This window comes from Sparus aurata, chromosome 3, assembly GCF_900880675.1.
Source record: "Sparus aurata chromosome 3, fSpaAur1.1, whole genome shotgun sequence".
Taxonomy (NCBI): Eukaryota; Metazoa; Chordata; class Actinopteri; order Spariformes; family Sparidae; genus Sparus; species Sparus aurata.
In genome coordinates this window covers 11,871,474-11,888,445 of record NC_044189.1, presented here as the reverse complement: position 1 = coordinate 11,888,445, position 16,972 = coordinate 11,871,474, and the positions used below count along the sequence as shown (strand labels likewise).

Below are 16,972 nucleotides of genomic sequence, written 5' to 3'. Positions count from 1 at the left end.
ATGTTTACAGCGAGGTTATCATATACATGCGTATACATCTATATGCATACTGCAGTGGTGTAAGAAGAACTCAGATCCATTACTTATAGATTATTTTTGAAGTGTTCTACTCTGGGTCTGATGGAGCATGACATATGTAAACCAGTAACTTATCAAGGAAATGTAGTAAAAGTACAATATTTGCCTCCAAACTGAAGTCGATTGGAAGATTAATGTAGCAGAAGCAAAAAAAAAGAAAGGTTCAAGTTAAGTACAAGTACCTCACACTTGTAATGAAGAATAATGCTTAAGTAAATGTACATAGTTACATTCCATTACTAAGTTACCATAAAAAGGGAAAACTCAAGTAAAGTAGTGTAGAGGGGCCTTAAAAATGTTTTCCAAATGAACGTTCACTTTGTGAGTTCATTACACAGTCACAGACTTTGTCAGATATATGTTATAAGATCTGTTTATTTGACCTTCATATTAACAACCAGAGTCTTGTTTTCCAGCTTGACTTGATTATAACAAATGCTGAAATAAAAAAAAAAAATGAAATATTATTTGTCCACTGTTTCTAGTGTCTGAGTTGCTGTAAACAGGAACTTTAATAGACATTTTTATTTAACCTTATGAGTAATTTGAGAACTATGAGATAGCTCATAATACACCTCATAAAAATGCATGAATGCAAGCAGGTCACAGACTTCTATTTTTGTAAGTTTAATATATATATAAATCTAACAGTGGTGTTGAAATGAAACTATGTATATGTTTCACTGATATGTTTAGGGTGACTTTAAAATGATGTTGTCATCGGAAAAGGTGAATTAAGATATGCTCTTAAGAAATCATAACCTTTGAGAGACACTTTGTAGTTTTGTAGAAGAAACTAAAACTCATACTTAATAAAGCTTTAATACAAACTTAGAATTATTTATTTTTTGCATTTGCCTTAAATAATCACATCACCCTGTCTGCCTCTTTGATGAATACATAAAACGGTGTCAAAATCATGGCTGTATTAACTGAACAATTGCATGAATATAATCTGAATAGAGTCTGTATAATATTTTCATGGTTCAATATGCACCAAAGACACTGAAGTCTACACACGACAATCCAGTGGAAACATCTGGGTCACTGGTTATGTAATAACATTTAAGTATGTCATGTTTGAATGTTGTAGACTTTCTCTAAGTAATGTGTACGACATTTTTCCCTGGCCAATCAGGAGCAACCATAGCGGATACGACAATTTCCTGCGACAGACGGAACTCACCAATAGCAAGAGAGCTCTTTAAACCGACGGCCCAATAGGATGAGGCGAGGTCTATTTGAACGATGAAAAGCGGGCTCGCAAACATTTAGAGGGAAACAAAGAGGCAGTGAACAACTCGCGACCGTGAGACACGAAAACTGGAATAATTTACTTTTTTCGTCAGAATATTTTGACATTCATATAAGGTAACCTGACCGAGTCGCACAACACCAGACACGTCTAGTTTAATGTTTACATGAGCGTGAGTTGTTAGAGATAACGCTCGTTCTCGCTAACTTAATCGAGGTTAGCTTAGCTGTTAGCCACACACGTTTAGCTAAGCTAAGTACAACTTGCTGTCGCGTTTGCCACTGCGTTGAGCTATTTGCTTTATTTCTGATTTCTTAAAGTTCACTAACGTCAAAACCTTTTCCTACAGGTTCACAGTCATGTCTCACAAACAGATCTACTACTCCGATAAATACGACGACGAGAAGTACGAGTACAGGTGTGTATGGCTCATGTTAATAACGGATTAGCATGCTGTTATACTTTTTATCAGGATGTCAGCATTATTCAGTAATCAACGATATGAACAGTGTCACAACAGTAGCAGCTACAAACATGTGTCAGTTATGTAACACGATAAGTCACAATCATCTTAATCTGGATAATTCAATTTCCGTTAATATCCGCCCTCATATCCTAACTTTATCCCACAGGCATGTAATGCTACCAAAAGAGATTGCAAAGCGTGTACCCAAAACCCATCTGATGTCTGAGACCGAGTGGAGGAACCTCGGGGTCCAGCAGAGCCAAGGATGGGTGCACTACATGATCCATCAGCCAGGTATCCAATCTCTTTAAGTTGTTAGGGCAATCTTCAACAAATCATTTGAAAATAAAGTTGTACCAACTGGCAAACAATTACGTGATCATATTTTGACCTAATCTGTTTGCGATGAATCTTGTTTTCTTGACCCCCTTTTCTGTTGGTGAATATGTGCTGTGGTTTGGCGTGTTAATGTTATATTAAATGAGCAGTCAGATGACTGTTGCATTGATCTAGTCAGTGTGACGGTGAAAATCTTGAAGCTAAAACTAACTAGAGTGTTTTAAAGCTGAGATATTTGAATGACATGTCTGTAAAGTTGGTGGTTGACAAATATGGCCTTTTCATTTGCATTAAAAATAAAACGTTGCATCAAAATTTCAAACAACCAGTGATGAAATGGACAAGTACAATTTACTGTTAAGTACGATTCTCAGGTATAGCGTTGCATTAGAAACGAGTAGCGCATTTTCAATTAGCTTTTTTTTATTGGCAATCTTACATTAAAATCAGATACCCATAGTCAGGAAGATGCTGAATATCAGCCCGATAATCATCCAGCTACGAGAATCTGTCTCTCCCCTATAATAAGTGACTATGGTACTTTTACCATCCCAAGGGGAAATTCCTCTTCACAGTATTCAAAAATGGTACAAACATCAGCACACAGTGTATTTGACTGCAGGGCACACAAACTAAATAACTAACAGTTCTCACTTAGTTTGGATGCAGGCTGCAAATGTGATCACAAACTATAATCGACTCATTGTTTTTCTCTAAAAATTCACCAATATTCTACAGTTTGTTCATTTATTTATGCTGCTAACATAATCAGTTATTTGTTGTGATATTTCTCTATCTACACTGTAGATGGTATAGTATGAGGGACATACTGTATCTTCAAACCTATTTCTAGCAGTGTTTCTATATCTGAGATGTCACATTAGTTTTAATGCACGTTTTATATTTCTGTTATACACATTTTAGAATCACTCTATAGCGTGATAGTTTTATTCTAGAAGGAGCGACTGTTAGATACCAAATTTCCCCCTCAGAGATCAATATAGTGTGTCTGATTCTGATAACCAAGCACATGTCTCTGAGCCTATTTGCATGTAACTGACTTGTCCACTGTAGCATAAAAGAATATGTTCATGCTAACATGAGGATTCATTCAGTCATTCTCTACTCAGTCCCCATTAAGATTAAATGTTGAGCGAAGTTTTGCCGTCCACAAAACATTTCTGGAGCTTCACAGCAAAACAGTGTTGCAACATTCTCCCAAACTGAAGTACATGAGGACTTGTTTTAAAATGTTGAAGAAAGAAACTGTACAGAAACATAAAATTGTTCCACACGATGTGGAGTCAAGCTCATGCACCAACTTCAGTCAAAGGGGCCCCCTAATGCTTTTAGCATAGCAGCGAAAGTTGCGTTTTTAGCCTAAACTGTAAATGGCGCTTTTTCAAATCAAGTCCCCCTCTGCTTCTGTTGTTAAATAGAATGCTACCTGCTTTTCATGCGTTTTGTCTTTGGGCCCACCCCATGTTGATGTCTTTAAGCCAGAAGATGAAAGAAGCAAAGTCTGATGTTAAATTGTCTGAAGTTGCATCTTTTGAAAAGGTGGTACGGATTTGTGGTAAAAGTTTCAATAGATTTGGTGACCGCAAGCAGATGGACAGCGGGTGTCGAACCCAGCTGCACCCTTCATTCAAAAACAATAGGAGTGACAGGAGTCAAGTTTCCCCATAAAGAATCAAAGCATCACAACCGTTAAGTACCATTATCTCTGCTTATATATTGTATACCTTGGTCTTCTCTCCTCCAGAACCACACATCTTGCTGTTCCGGCGCCCTCTGCCCCCCCAGAAGTCATAAGGGAAAGAGTCTCTGGGTCCTTGGAAGATCAGTCCGACTTGCGTGCCACAGATCTACCCATCAAAATAGTAATCGCGCCGCCAGGTTACCTAGCTCTGTGTGCTAGGTGACTTGTCATTTGGACTGATCATGTTGGACCTGGAGAAGGACTATTGCATTTATGAACAGTGGTTGTGGAATAGAGTATGCATTGAAGGAAAAAGAAAATCATCGACCTTCTCTTGTGGAAAAGACTTCTTCATGTGTTAACAGCGACACAGCGTCTGCCAGAAACCTTCAAATCAGCTCACACTGTCTTTTTTGACTTAACCTATCTGTCCAACTTGCTGAACCTGCTTGGATATTCCAGCTTTTTAGAACAACCGATATAAGATGAGGGGAGTAAAACCTGATGAAATCATTTGAGTAATTCTAACAGAGTGCATTCTGGGTCGGAGCACAAGCTTGAGAGAGAAGCTGGGTCCTGAATCAAGGTCGACTCTGAAACATCAAATGGCGGTTTTAAGTGACATGTTGCTGCTTGGTTTAAATGGCACTTTAACTTGGCATTTAACGATTTTTGTCATGTGCATTGAAAGCTGCATCCATAAGAGTTGCCCTGAAACTAGTTTTGAGCACATTATATTAGCTTTTGGCCCACTTTGAAACAAATCTTGTGCCCGGTCTGGTTGAACCAGTGAGCTGCTTGGTATTTATGAATGTGTTGCCCTTTCTGAAATAAATGTTAACTTTTAAATCTGAGTAGTGTGGACATGTGTTTTGGCAGTATGTGGGTTTTACAACTACTGTTCTATTACACAGAACCACTTCAAAATGCTCATGAAGGGGAAATGAAAGCAGTTGATGGCAGACGCTACCCTTAAGTGCTCTTGTTGAATAAATCAGGATCAGTGACTGAGATTGTGGAAAGCAATTTTTGGGTTTATGTATCAAATTATATTGCAACCAGGCACTTGATTTAATTGTCAAACTCTTTCTGAATACTTGCACCCAACCTGAAATGTTTGTTTACCTTCTGTCCCCTTCGTTTTACTATGACACACTGAGCTGCTCTGCTGTCATCGAGGCTAACATTTCGCCTTGAACTTGTGCCTTTTTGCAAGGTATTACATGTGTAGGCATAGAGCTGTTTGTCCTGCAAAATTATTAAAAAATTAATATGGACAAAGTTGTGACGCATTTTAGTCTTTAATGAAACAACCAGAACGTGTGTGTGTGTGTCTGTCTGTGTGTGTCCTTACAATAGGAAATACTTTAGTATTCCCCCCAAGTGGTTATGAGTCACCAGACATAGGACAGTAATAAAGAAGACATACACGTCTTAAGGCAGTGCAAAATAAGAGGCGAGTACAGCACCATGAATTATACATGGTGTAAGCATCAATATGGCTGTCACCTAACGTATTCAACGTTTCACAGCACTCCGTTTGGTCACGGTCCAAGTCATCAACAGCATATTGACATTGAATCAATTAACGGTGATAGTCAGGAGCAATGTTCATTAAATAACTTCGCTGTAGCCGGTACAAAAGACTTCCTGAATCTCTCAGAAGAGAGTGTGTGTCAGCACAACAGGCCTCTCGCTTAAAGCTCTTCCCCTCACTAAAAACTCCCTGTATATTATTTGATGAATATTGAATATTTGATTTTGCATTCTGACGGTATGCTAATGCATTTAAATTAAAATATTTACTGCATTTACTTTTTTCCCCCTACTATTGATAGACGTACACGCATCCTTTTGAACAGTCAGCACTTGCAAATTTAGAAAAGTTGTTCCTTGTGTTTCCTGTCGACTGCAGAGAGGGAAATACCTTCACTTGCTTTGCTTGTAAGATAGAGATGTGACCCCCCCTGGTCCTTGTTATTCCTGTACGTACTATTCCTTTGACGAGAACAGGTACGTAAGTAATTAACGGAAAATAAAAACGAATGAGAAGCTTATAGTGTTGGTCCTGTTATAACACCAAATCACTGGCGCTTGGACAGCGTTTTAATTTGACACTGACGCACTGCCATCCTGTGTGACCTCAGAAATGATGAGCAATTTATTCACAGCTTCGTTATAGCCCGACGTGTGCTGCTGGAGTAAGAGCGGAGCCAAAGCTGTGCTGTGAAATTGCCATGTGTACGATAACCAGGTGTTGGGGCACATCACCTTACCCGCTGGGATAAAGCTGCGATCTGACAAAATACGCAGGCATGTATGCCAGACAGCACCTCCTGTAGGTGTGATATTATGCTACACAGTTGGAGTTCATCCAGCGGCTCAGTGATGCTGCATCTGCTGTCTGGCACTGTGACTGGACTCTTGTTTTTCTTATTAGCTCCCTGTGATATTGCCAATATAACAATTCCACCATCTCCCATTTCGCCGCGTAATGTGGGTCTCATCTGCCGGCAAAAGTCTCCGAGCTTAATGGACAAAATGTTTTACTGAATGGGCGAGTCGTTACGATTGGCGTACGCGCGCGGAGGCAGGGGCAGACAGCATCTGCCGCGTATTTAAAAGTGGAATGACCGGTGCGTTATCGCTCTGCAGAGGTTTTAATGAGCAAAGAGCACGGTGGCACGGATAATTCAGAGGATGTTACTGTGGGTTCAGATGGCAGCTTTAAACAGGATTCATGAATTTAAGGGAAAGTTCACCCCAAAACAGAAAATTCAATCATTATCTGCTCGGCTTCGTGCCGACTGAAAGCGCGGGTGAGGCGTCGCGGTTTCTGGAGCTTTACGGCAGAACGGCGTTGCAGCATCCTCCGAAACAAGTGAAAGAAAACATAAAACTACTCCATACAGCTTGTCTGGCGCAATCCAAGTCCCTGGAGGGCCCTGAGATCCAGAATTGATTTGGTCGACTCTATTTGCACCCTCAGGCCTCGAGCCAGAGGACCCACTTCAGACGGCTGCGCTAACGCCTTTAGCTCGGCAGCTACAGCGAGGATTTCATCTTCAAAAAGGGTTTAAATAACATCTTTTAAAATCAATATGGGATCTCGGCCCTCCATAGACTTGGATTACACTAGACGAGCTGCGTGGAGCCATTTTGTTACATTTTAAAACAAGTCCCTATCTAATTATGTTTTTAAGGAAGAATGCTGCAGCGCTTTTTTGCTGTGAGGCACCTGAAATGTTTTTTGGACTACAGAACTTGTCTTGGCGAGTAGATAACGACTGAATTTAAATGTTAATGGTAAACTTAAGCTTAAAGTTTTGTTGTCAAAGGCCTACGCTTCAGATCCAGTGGGACCGTTTCAACCCTGCAACTTATCTGGGAACTAACTTTGAATGTGAAAGTTGCTTCGTAAGAGGCCAAAAGTGGCGAGGGCTGCATTTTTCCCCCCGCTATCAAGCTGCTGATTATTTTCTCAATGAATCATTAATCTAAAAATGACAGAAAACACACACACACACACACACACACACACACACACACAAAGGCCCATTTCTCTTTGGTTTTTGTCTTACCGGCAAAGATTTTCAGTTTAAAATCAGATAAAACAAAGAATCGGAACATAGTTGGGAGATACTTTAACTGAGCTTTAAAGGTACATTATGCAACATTTTTCCCAGGCATATAAATGAACAGACACAGAGCTCTCGATTGGTGGAAAAGCAGTTTTCAAAAGTTTTAGATGTACTATAGAGCCATGTGTCTACATATCAACTTCCATAGGCATGTAATTTGTGTCATGCTGGCGTCAGAAATAAAAGAGCTGTGCCCATTTAAAAGTCCTACAGTGCAAGAAATAGGGGTTTGTATACCAACATTGTACTAGCAAAGTTCAACACACAACAAATGTCGACATGGGTCATAATAATCTCCTCTAACTGTCGACCTCTGCGGTTTTTCGTCTGTCGAGGATGGGCTTCAAACTGGAGGAGGCCGCTGAGAGACTCATTTCATTGGGGAGGACACCAGTGTTGCAAATGTGTCTTTGAAAACAGTCTTTTTATGGTTGTGCAATAAATCAAAAGCGGCCTCCCCGTCTCCCAGCATGTCCAGTTGCTCAGGCTGAATAATAAAACGCAGCGAGACCAAATATAATCCATTCACAAAACGAAATGAAATACAGGGGGGGGGGGCATCAGAAACCACCGAGCTCATAAAAGCGTCTCTGCTGTGACGCCACTTTTGTCCCGAGGTTCTCTCTCTGGACTGTGGAGGGCAGTAAAACACAACGACCGACGCTGAGGAGACAATCTGCATGAGTCCAGTCGGCTCTTTGCATTATAGTCTGCACTGAATACCAAATGTTTATGACTCAGGCTTACATCTAGACTGAATCTGCACATTCCCGTTTGTTTTCATCGCATTCGTGGAAATGGTTTACATAAAGCGATGTGATCTAAAGCGGAGCACATCTGTTCAGCTGTGTGGCCCAGATGCACAGGAAAGCCAGCAGTGGCGGGGTTGGGGGGGGGGGTCGACAGAGCTCGTGGTGACCGTCAGACACCGTGGGTATTAAACTGCACAACTTTGGAAGTCACGGTTAATGGAGGGAAGAAAATGTGTTGTGAATCAGAGGGAGATTTCTGACAATTTGTGGGGAAAAAGTGTTGCCGAGGTAATCGCCAGGCTGTGATGGTCAGCAATCTGAGCTTCCTGCTGAGATCCGGAGATGTGTGGCGGGCAGAATAAGATGTTTGACGCCTTAAGGTGGGAAAAAAAAAAAAAAAAGCTTGAGCGCCTGCCAGACGTATCTGTGAATCATGCTGGAAATTGCTTCCTGTTGGAGTCTTAAAGGTAAATGATGACCTGAATCTGTATTTACAGGCCGGCTGCGTGCAGCAAAATAACGAGGCGGTTTACCAGGCCGATGACCTTTTTTTAAATAATATTACTGCGGTCAGGGAAAGAGACTGTTTCACCCTGAGCAAAAATCTAGGGGTCAAACACTGAGTAGCTTCCATTATTGATTAAATGTCAGATTGTTGTCTCAATTAAAAGATTAATCGTTTGGTCTAAAAAATGTCAAAGTAGTGAAAATGCCGACATTTTCCTCAACCTGTGTGATGTCTTGTGTGTTGTCGAATCAAATCAGATAGAGAAAAGCGACAACATTCTCACATTTGAAAGGCTGGAACTGGGCAATAGTTCATTTTTGCTTGAAAATGACTTAAAATGAATAAATATATGTGAATATGGAAGATCATTTTCAAAACAATTTTCCGTGAGTGGCTCTCAAACCTTTTCTCTGTGGAAGTAAAAATAACTGAATTCGCTCCCATTTATAACCGTGTCATTTCTATCCTCCATTAACACTGCTGGGCAGAGTTGAACTTTTGAAATAACATTATCTTGATCGGTGGCTTCCGAGCCTCCCCAGGGAAGGTTGGAAGATTATCAATGAGAAATTGAAAAAATTCCAACACAAAAATGTAATGTATTTTTTTCTCCAGTCTTTCTGTTCTAGTGACATTCTGTAGACCCCATGCTTCTAAAAAACTTGTGTCAGTGCTCACTTACTTTTCCATTTTTCAATCTTGATCATTGAACATTTCAGTTTTTATGCATGTTTCCTATGTTCTGTTGGGCAAATGGGAGGTGCAACGTAAAAATGACCCAAAGTTACGCCAAACGGACGCTCAAAAGGACGTCTTGCTCTCGAGTTCTTGTGGATTTTTTGCTTAATAGCGTCTAATTTGTCTTCCCAGTCAGTAATGTGTCCGCGTTGGTCTTTACATCGTGTTCCGCTGCCTGCATAAATCTTGCTGACCTGAATCTTGATCGCCTCGCAGCATCAGAGCACTCTTCTAGGTTTAATTGTTCATACTGCTTTAAATACATTTACATTTAGGGCATTTTGCAGACACTTTTGTCCAAAGCCACTTACGATAAGTACATTTGTCACAAGAAAGAAACCACAACGTATCACCACTGATAAATTAAGAAGGAATAACATAGAAACTATTTCCCAAAGCCCATATCAAGCCCAGTGGAACCATATACTCTTTACCCATTGATCAAATGTGAAACGTGAATAAAACTGCCATGATCTGAGCTTTTTGTTGGCAAAACACCACTTATAAGGATATAATCTACAAAATAAAAGGGGAAACAACGAACCAAAAACCCAATCCTTGACAAAAACGTAAGTGCATTGCGCCGTCCATGAACGTGATTCCTGCCTGAGTCACACTGAGTGGTTGTTTAACGATGATAACACCAAACTCCCATGATCCCACACTTCTTCACGACTTAATCAAGCTATATCTTTTTCAATTGTTTGAACTGAGAAACCCCCGGTGACAGAGATTACATGCTGTCCGTTTAATAGCGCTTTAAAGGCGTTTCAATTCACATTTTGTTGTCCGTGAGCCACAAGAACTGAGAGCGAATGGTGTTGGACCCTTCTGGGCTTGAACAGAAAGCCCAGAACTCACATTGTGAACGTTTATACGGCCGTGACAGAATGATCACGGTTTGCTTCCGTATCGCTGTTTTATCATCTCATTGCGGTATCGCAGGAATTAACGTCCATTCCATGAAGGAAAACTTCCAAAAGAGCTCAGAAGTGTTATTAAGTTTAAGCCAGGTACATGAATAATTTAAAGTCGGATGAAAAGAAGTGCGAGGAAAGTGTGATTGAGGATAACGGGGTGTGAAGATGAGAACAGTTAAGGACCAGAGGAGGGAACCGGCGGAAGGGGAAATTTTCCACTGAGAGGAGACACAAAGAGTGGTCCAGGGGTAAGACTTTTACAGGGGCAGGTAAGAGAGAGGTGTGTGAGTACAGAAAAGGGAAAGTCAGAGAGAGAAAGACGTCGAGAGAGAGAGCGGGGAAAAAGAAGGTCAGACAGGGAGATGGAAAGTGCTCTGGTGAGAAGGGGTATTTATGTCTGGGAGTCGTCGGCGCAGCGGGGCGCCTTTTAAAAGCAAGCCACGTTCAAGCGGAGAGAGAGAGAGAGCTAGAGAGCGGCTGTTTGAAAGACGTCTGACAGAACAAAGAGCCCAAAATTGCTCCATTAGACTGTCCAGAGAATCATATTCTAAAAATGAATTTCAGAACAGCGCCAAATAATTTATAAGACTAATCTATCAAAGTATACACAAAAGAAAGGCAATCCATTCTAAGGTTAATATTCTGTGAAACAACAAACTGTCCGTGATAAATTAATCTCTGAATAATACATTTCGCAAAATTTATAATTTAGTTAATGTGATTTACCGATTTGCTTCGACTGATACTGTCAGGAGAAAATGAAAATGTGAAAGGATCCCCGACTTTGCCGAAGACGCATGACATGAGACCTTGAGGCCAGAAGGGCAATTGTGGCGAAAATGAGTGTCATATATTAAATTAAAGCTCCTGGTGGGATCAGTCCCGAGGCAAGAGCGCGCTGCCGAGCACATTACGGAAGACAAAAGGAAATGGAAAATGGCTTGTTTCAAGTCTTAACGCAATATATGAGAAATGCCCGCTGTTGAGTTTCTCACGTCACATTTTTTCTCTCTCCACTAAATGAAAGTAGGAGAGCCAACTTCAGTCACTGTGACGGCTTGTGGGCTCCCCTGCAAAGTTTTACGTAACCTTGTCACAAGTTGCTTTAACTACTTCAAAAGGGCCTTAAATACTGTATAAGTACAAAGTCGTTTCAGGACATTAAAATTGTTTTTTCATGCAAAAATAACCCTGCAGGTGGCCTGTAACCGGGTCGGTTGTGGCTCAGGGGTAGACCCAGCATCTTGTCATCGGAAGGTTGCTGGTTCGATACTCCTGGTCTGCATGTCGAAGTGTCAATACTGACCCCGAAACTGCTCCTGATGTGCTGGTTGGCACCTTGCACGGCGGCCACCGCCATCAGTGTATGAATAACTGTAAGTTGCTCTTGCCAAAAATGTCTGCTAAATGTAAATGTGACCGTCCCTGTTAACTAGAAAACACAACAGGTCCATGTCATATATCGTTACATGGTCCAAGTTCAGATTTGATGACAATGTCACTCAAAATGAATGAATGTTTTCCTGAGGAAATAAGGATATAATAAGTGGGAGAGAGAAGAGACAGAAGAGACACTTTATTGTTGAGTTGGCAACACTGTACATGTGTGTGTTTAGTACCTTTCTGGTGTGTGTTTTTTTATATATATGTTTTGCATTCATAGGATCATGAGAATCTAAGCTTTCCAACAGTATATGGCACGACCATACACTTAAATTGACGCGTTGACCTATTTTTTCTTTGCTGTGTTTTATAAAGTCAGGCAAACTAGCTGCTTCGTCTCAACAAGTTAACATAGTAAGTAGTAAAACGTCTTTCAGTGTGAAATGACAAAGTACTGTATCTGTATCTATCAGTTATTCAGGCAACCTGCAATCTAAAGAAAGTGATTCAAGTATCGCCCAAATTTCAACCCTACACTTTAGCTAAAATTGCTTTTAAGACATTTAGTCATGGCAGCCTTCTTAGATAAGATATAAAATAATCACATTCTCAGTCTAGTGTTTAACAGTCCCAATTTTACAGAGAATTAGAGCCGCGGGACTAAATGAGGTCATAAATTAAACTTCCAAGGAGCCGTGTTTAACACCACATTAATGTTATTGAACCGTGGCAATATGCTTAGAATGGATTGATAACCATGTTGCAAAAACAGAGACCTTGGAGCAAAGTCAACGACCCTTTGTACGGGCAACAACCTCTGAGGTTTTTCCTGGATTCCGAAGTCGTTCTGCATTTCATCTGAGGCAACACAGAATCAGCATAGTTCAGATTCAAAGTTTTCTGGGATAAACTTTGTTACATACCAAAAATATTATCGATACAATTGAAAAAGAGGGCTTCATCTTACATCACTTCGAGCCGAGTGGGAGATGCTCCAAAAATACATACAATACAGTGCGTCACAGCATCCACACTAAACTTTTATTGGTTAATGAAAGCTACTGTTTATGAATGACGCCCCGTCTTTCTTTTGCAAGTGTCTGGACCCACCGACCCGACATAAAAGCGCGAGTAGCGACAAAGGTTCCTTGCATCGCCTCACTTAGCTTGTGTCTCGGCTAAAAAGTTGCACTTGAACGCACCGCAAAGACCACAGCCGACAACAAACTAGCTCGTAAGTTCTGCGCCTGCGTCAGAGGTAACGCCTCTCCGTACCACCAGGGAGCGGTATAGCCAGTATTCGTCATTACAACAACCTTAGTCAGCTGATAATGAAGGAAATAATGGACGATAAATTATGGACGGAGTAAAGATAGTATTGATCGTGGGCGACCAGTTCCCAGTTAAAATCGGTCTTTATCCGCAGTGTCTGCCTGCTTTAATGTAGCCTTTTGAACGCACTTTCCTCGTCTTGTCAATAGCTGAGTCAGTAACAAAGGCGGAGTTCCACCGAGATCTCATATGAGTTCATCCACTTAAGTGCAACCAAAACCTACTGAACAAGGTCAAAGCCTGAGCCGGCTCCACCATCACTCCTGCTGATAAAATGGTCCTCTAATGGAGTCAGCCGGTCAGACATTGATCTGGGCTGAGCAGCGACTCTGGTCATACGGTTTTAAGATGTTTGGTCATGAGCACGTCGCCGGTTAGCCGCATCGATCTCCCCTCGCGGGCTGTGCTCACTGGACTTTGCGTTTGTGTAAGGGGTTGTTTTTACGAATCGGCAGTGTGGAGAGGATATTGAGATTGGCAGTGAGAGTTCTTTCACGAGCCGGCCTGTTGGGAATGCCGGTGGCGCGCTGAGTCCTACAGCAGAAGAAAATCAGTAACGGCTGTCGATATAAGCAGCAGGGGTCAAGCTGCCTGTCCTTATAATGCTGCACTGTAAACACAGCACATAGCACTTCAGGGTCTCTTACTTTCCACTCCATCATTCCCCCGGAGGTGGCTTTAAGGGCTGACAGGAATATTATCCAACCATATTTTTGGATTACATCCTGAGACTCCATTCAGAGGGAATAAGGCTCAAAATGAAATCAGCTTTAAACACTATGGCACCGGCTCATGTATTTTCAAGAGCTCGTTGTGAGAGAGGTGGGTTATAAATCAATTTTAGGATCGACCGGGCTCTTTATCTTTATTTTCAACCTTGGCAGATCCTTTAGGGGTCTTTCAAACATTAGTATATTTCTTGCACCGGCGAGCTGGCGGTCGAAGCGTCCGACTGCTCTCTTTATGTAGAACAAGGCGACTCAATCTGGGCTCGTTCAATGCCTCGCTCGTATAAACGAGGCGTATTAAACGGCACCTGTTGATGGGATGTTGGGAGCAAATGGAGTGCGTGCATTTGTGCCCACGGACGGCGTATCGATCCGGCTGGAGGAGGGCCGGGGAGGACTTCCACATGGGCCTCGACGTGTGAGATGCCGTCTGGACCGGGAGACTGCACTATTGATCAGCGTGTCCAGTCTTAAGTAGCCCCTCCATTCAGGTCCCTTGACGGCAACACTCTTCCAAAAAAAATGACAGTAATCAATGGAAATGGTTAAATGGCCCCACACAACTCACACATTATGAATTGCCTTGGCACGGTGGATTTATCTTTCGGTGGATTATGGAGCACTGTCTGACTTATTGACCACTCGTGGGGGTACTTATCCTCCCTCAGGATAGACATTGTGTCAGACCGGAGCTTGTGTTCATGAACTATACTCCCAGCGAGTCGGTGAATCTTTGCTTCTGTTCCCCCCCGCTCCTCCAAAAGACCCCCTTTGCATGATAGATAGGCAATATATGAGCCATTTTCCCCTTTTCACTCCTCACTGCCTGTAATCCAAACACATTTGAGTGTGATGGTTGTCAAATGGTAGCGGGTAATCAGACACAGACAAAAAATGAATAATGCATCACAATATGTCTGGCTATCATTGTGTTGATTATTGTCAGAACGAGCGGGAGCGCTGTTGTCGAAATGAAAAAGACACTCGGCAGAGCTCGCGCTCTACATCCAGCAGCAGAATATACACTGCCAGTCCCTCCCTCTCTCTCTCTCTCTCTAGCATGGAGCTAGAATATTCTTCAGCACCACAAAGTTATAAAAAGCCACAACTGCTATTGTCAGATCCTTCCCCATATATTGTAAGCTCAGGAGGCGCGGAGATAGTCATGTCGTCCATCACTTCACTTTGCCCTGGTAGTGTAGACACATTGACAAACAGCATAACGCAGACAATTGAGATTGATGCAGCTGCGGAGACACACAGAAGGCTCTGGACACAACAGAGCAGACCGACACCGTCTCTGCACGCAAGTTCACGCGCGGCAGTTACGGACAAGTGGCGCTCAAGTGATCAAGAAGGCGCAGGCCGGAATAATAAAAAAAAGAAGCAAAATTTGTAGGTACGAAATGGCAGCTGGGTGTAAAACATGCACAATTTCGCGACAATTCCTACTTTTTATTCATCGGAGGGAAAAATCGCGAAACTGCCGCGGTGACTTGCGAGCGAGAGGATAGTGTATGGGAGGAGGACTTGTCACATCAGCGAGAGTGACAAAGGCGGAGAGTGAAAGGCGCGAGGGTGTGAGAAACTAATTGTAAAAATGACAGCAGCGTTTAGCCACCGCTAAACAGCCGAGCTGAAGGTTGGCGTGCTGCAGAAAAGGGCCGCTCTACTGACTTGTTAGAGCTGGAAAACGTCCGCGCTCGCTGGATTGTCCAGTGTTGTACCATTAGTGGCATATCTAGGTATTAAAGTGAATTGAACTCCAGTGTTATGATAACCATAGGAGGAGAATGGACACGTGTGATAAAGTGGCATGAATGTCCGCAGCATTGCATATTAGTCTGTAATCTTTCCTGACAAGACTCTGACATTTTTTCGGCGTAGCTATTGCAATTTTTCAGAGCGTTACATGATGACAAGCCCTCTCCTCACTTTCTTTTTTTTTTTCTTTTTTATTATCTGAGCCTTAATGCTTTCAGCCTCCGCTTTCTGAATTAGCTGTCAGCCACTGTGGTCTCCCTTCTCAATGCTTCTTTGGAGCTCAAATGACTGAATTAGCCCCTACCTTTGGAGATAATTGCTTAATTGGGGTCTTTTCATATGCTGTCGGTAGCTGAGGACCTGAGAAAAGGCTCTGATAACTCTGTAATTATGCGGCTGCAGCAGATATAAACGCGTTTCGCGGCGGAGCTGTGAGGAACAAGCTGACAGCCTTGTGCTCTCTCCGCGTCCACTCTCCCGCCAAGGACTGAGATACAGCTGAAATTGCGGGGCCTCTTTTAATACGAATACATGAGTATTCTTGTGTGTGAGTGTGTGTGTGTGTGTGTGTGTGTGTGTGTGTGTGGCTGTCTGTATTGTCAGGACTCATGACTGTATCACAGCGTATGAATGAGACGTCAGAATGTGTCTGAATCCAGCAAGGCTGCAGGTACGTCTGAAAAAAACAACAACAAAAAAACCCTTTGCCTCTGCTTTTATTCCTGCTGCACTGCCACTGTCTGCTATTTGAAAGGCGGGAGAAGACTATTACATGGTACATCTCCTTCCTTCTAGTACGGCTCTTGGATACAAAGTGTCAGATGAAGTCTATTTGTGTAAGATGTTTTGAGGGGGGAACATCACATACATGGCGGCAGCTTTCACCTGAGCCTTTTGTCCAAAGGCTCCGGCTGTCAATACAACTTTGCCCGCAGAGAGCAGCAGAGATGTGCTGTGGTGGTGGTGGTGGTGGAGGAGGAGGAGGAGGAGGAGGGGGGAGGTAAATACAGTTATGGTCTGAGGTGAATAACAGTGGGGTGTCAGAAGAAGAAGTAGGAAGGAGGGAGGACGGATAAAAGAGGCGAGGCGCCACTGCGGAGAGAAGGAGGGAGGATTGGGGTGAGGGGGGGGGAGATTAGTTTTGCTCCGGTAACGACAGATCATAAAAACACGGAGGGGAGGGAAGAGGACGAGAAAAAGAGAGAAGGGGGGAGGATTAGTGCCACTTCAGGAATGACAGAACATGGGGGAGTGAGAGAAAGAGGAGTGGGATGGGAGATGGGAGGAATCCTGGGAGTTTAGTTAGGATTAGTTTTGCTTCAGGGACTGGGGATTGAATGAGGGAGAAGCTGTTGGGTGATCTGGG

General features: G+C 42.4%; 1 protein-coding gene across 1 annotated transcript; it reads left to right on the top strand.

The window, feature by feature from the left end:
• Positions 1-1,289: 1,289 nt before the first annotated feature.
• On the top strand, positions 1,290-5,121 carry cks1b (CDC28 protein kinase regulatory subunit 1B). The gene is made up of 4 exons (XM_030413170.1): positions 1,290-1,449; positions 1,683-1,751; positions 1,966-2,093; positions 3,904-5,121. The coding sequence occupies exons 2-4, from the start codon at positions 1,693-1,695 to the stop codon at positions 3,951-3,953; spliced, it is 237 nt and encodes a 78-aa protein (XP_030269030.1). The 5' UTR covers positions 1,290-1,449; positions 1,683-1,692; the 3' UTR covers positions 3,954-5,121.
• Positions 5,122-16,972: the final 11,851 nt, after the last annotated feature.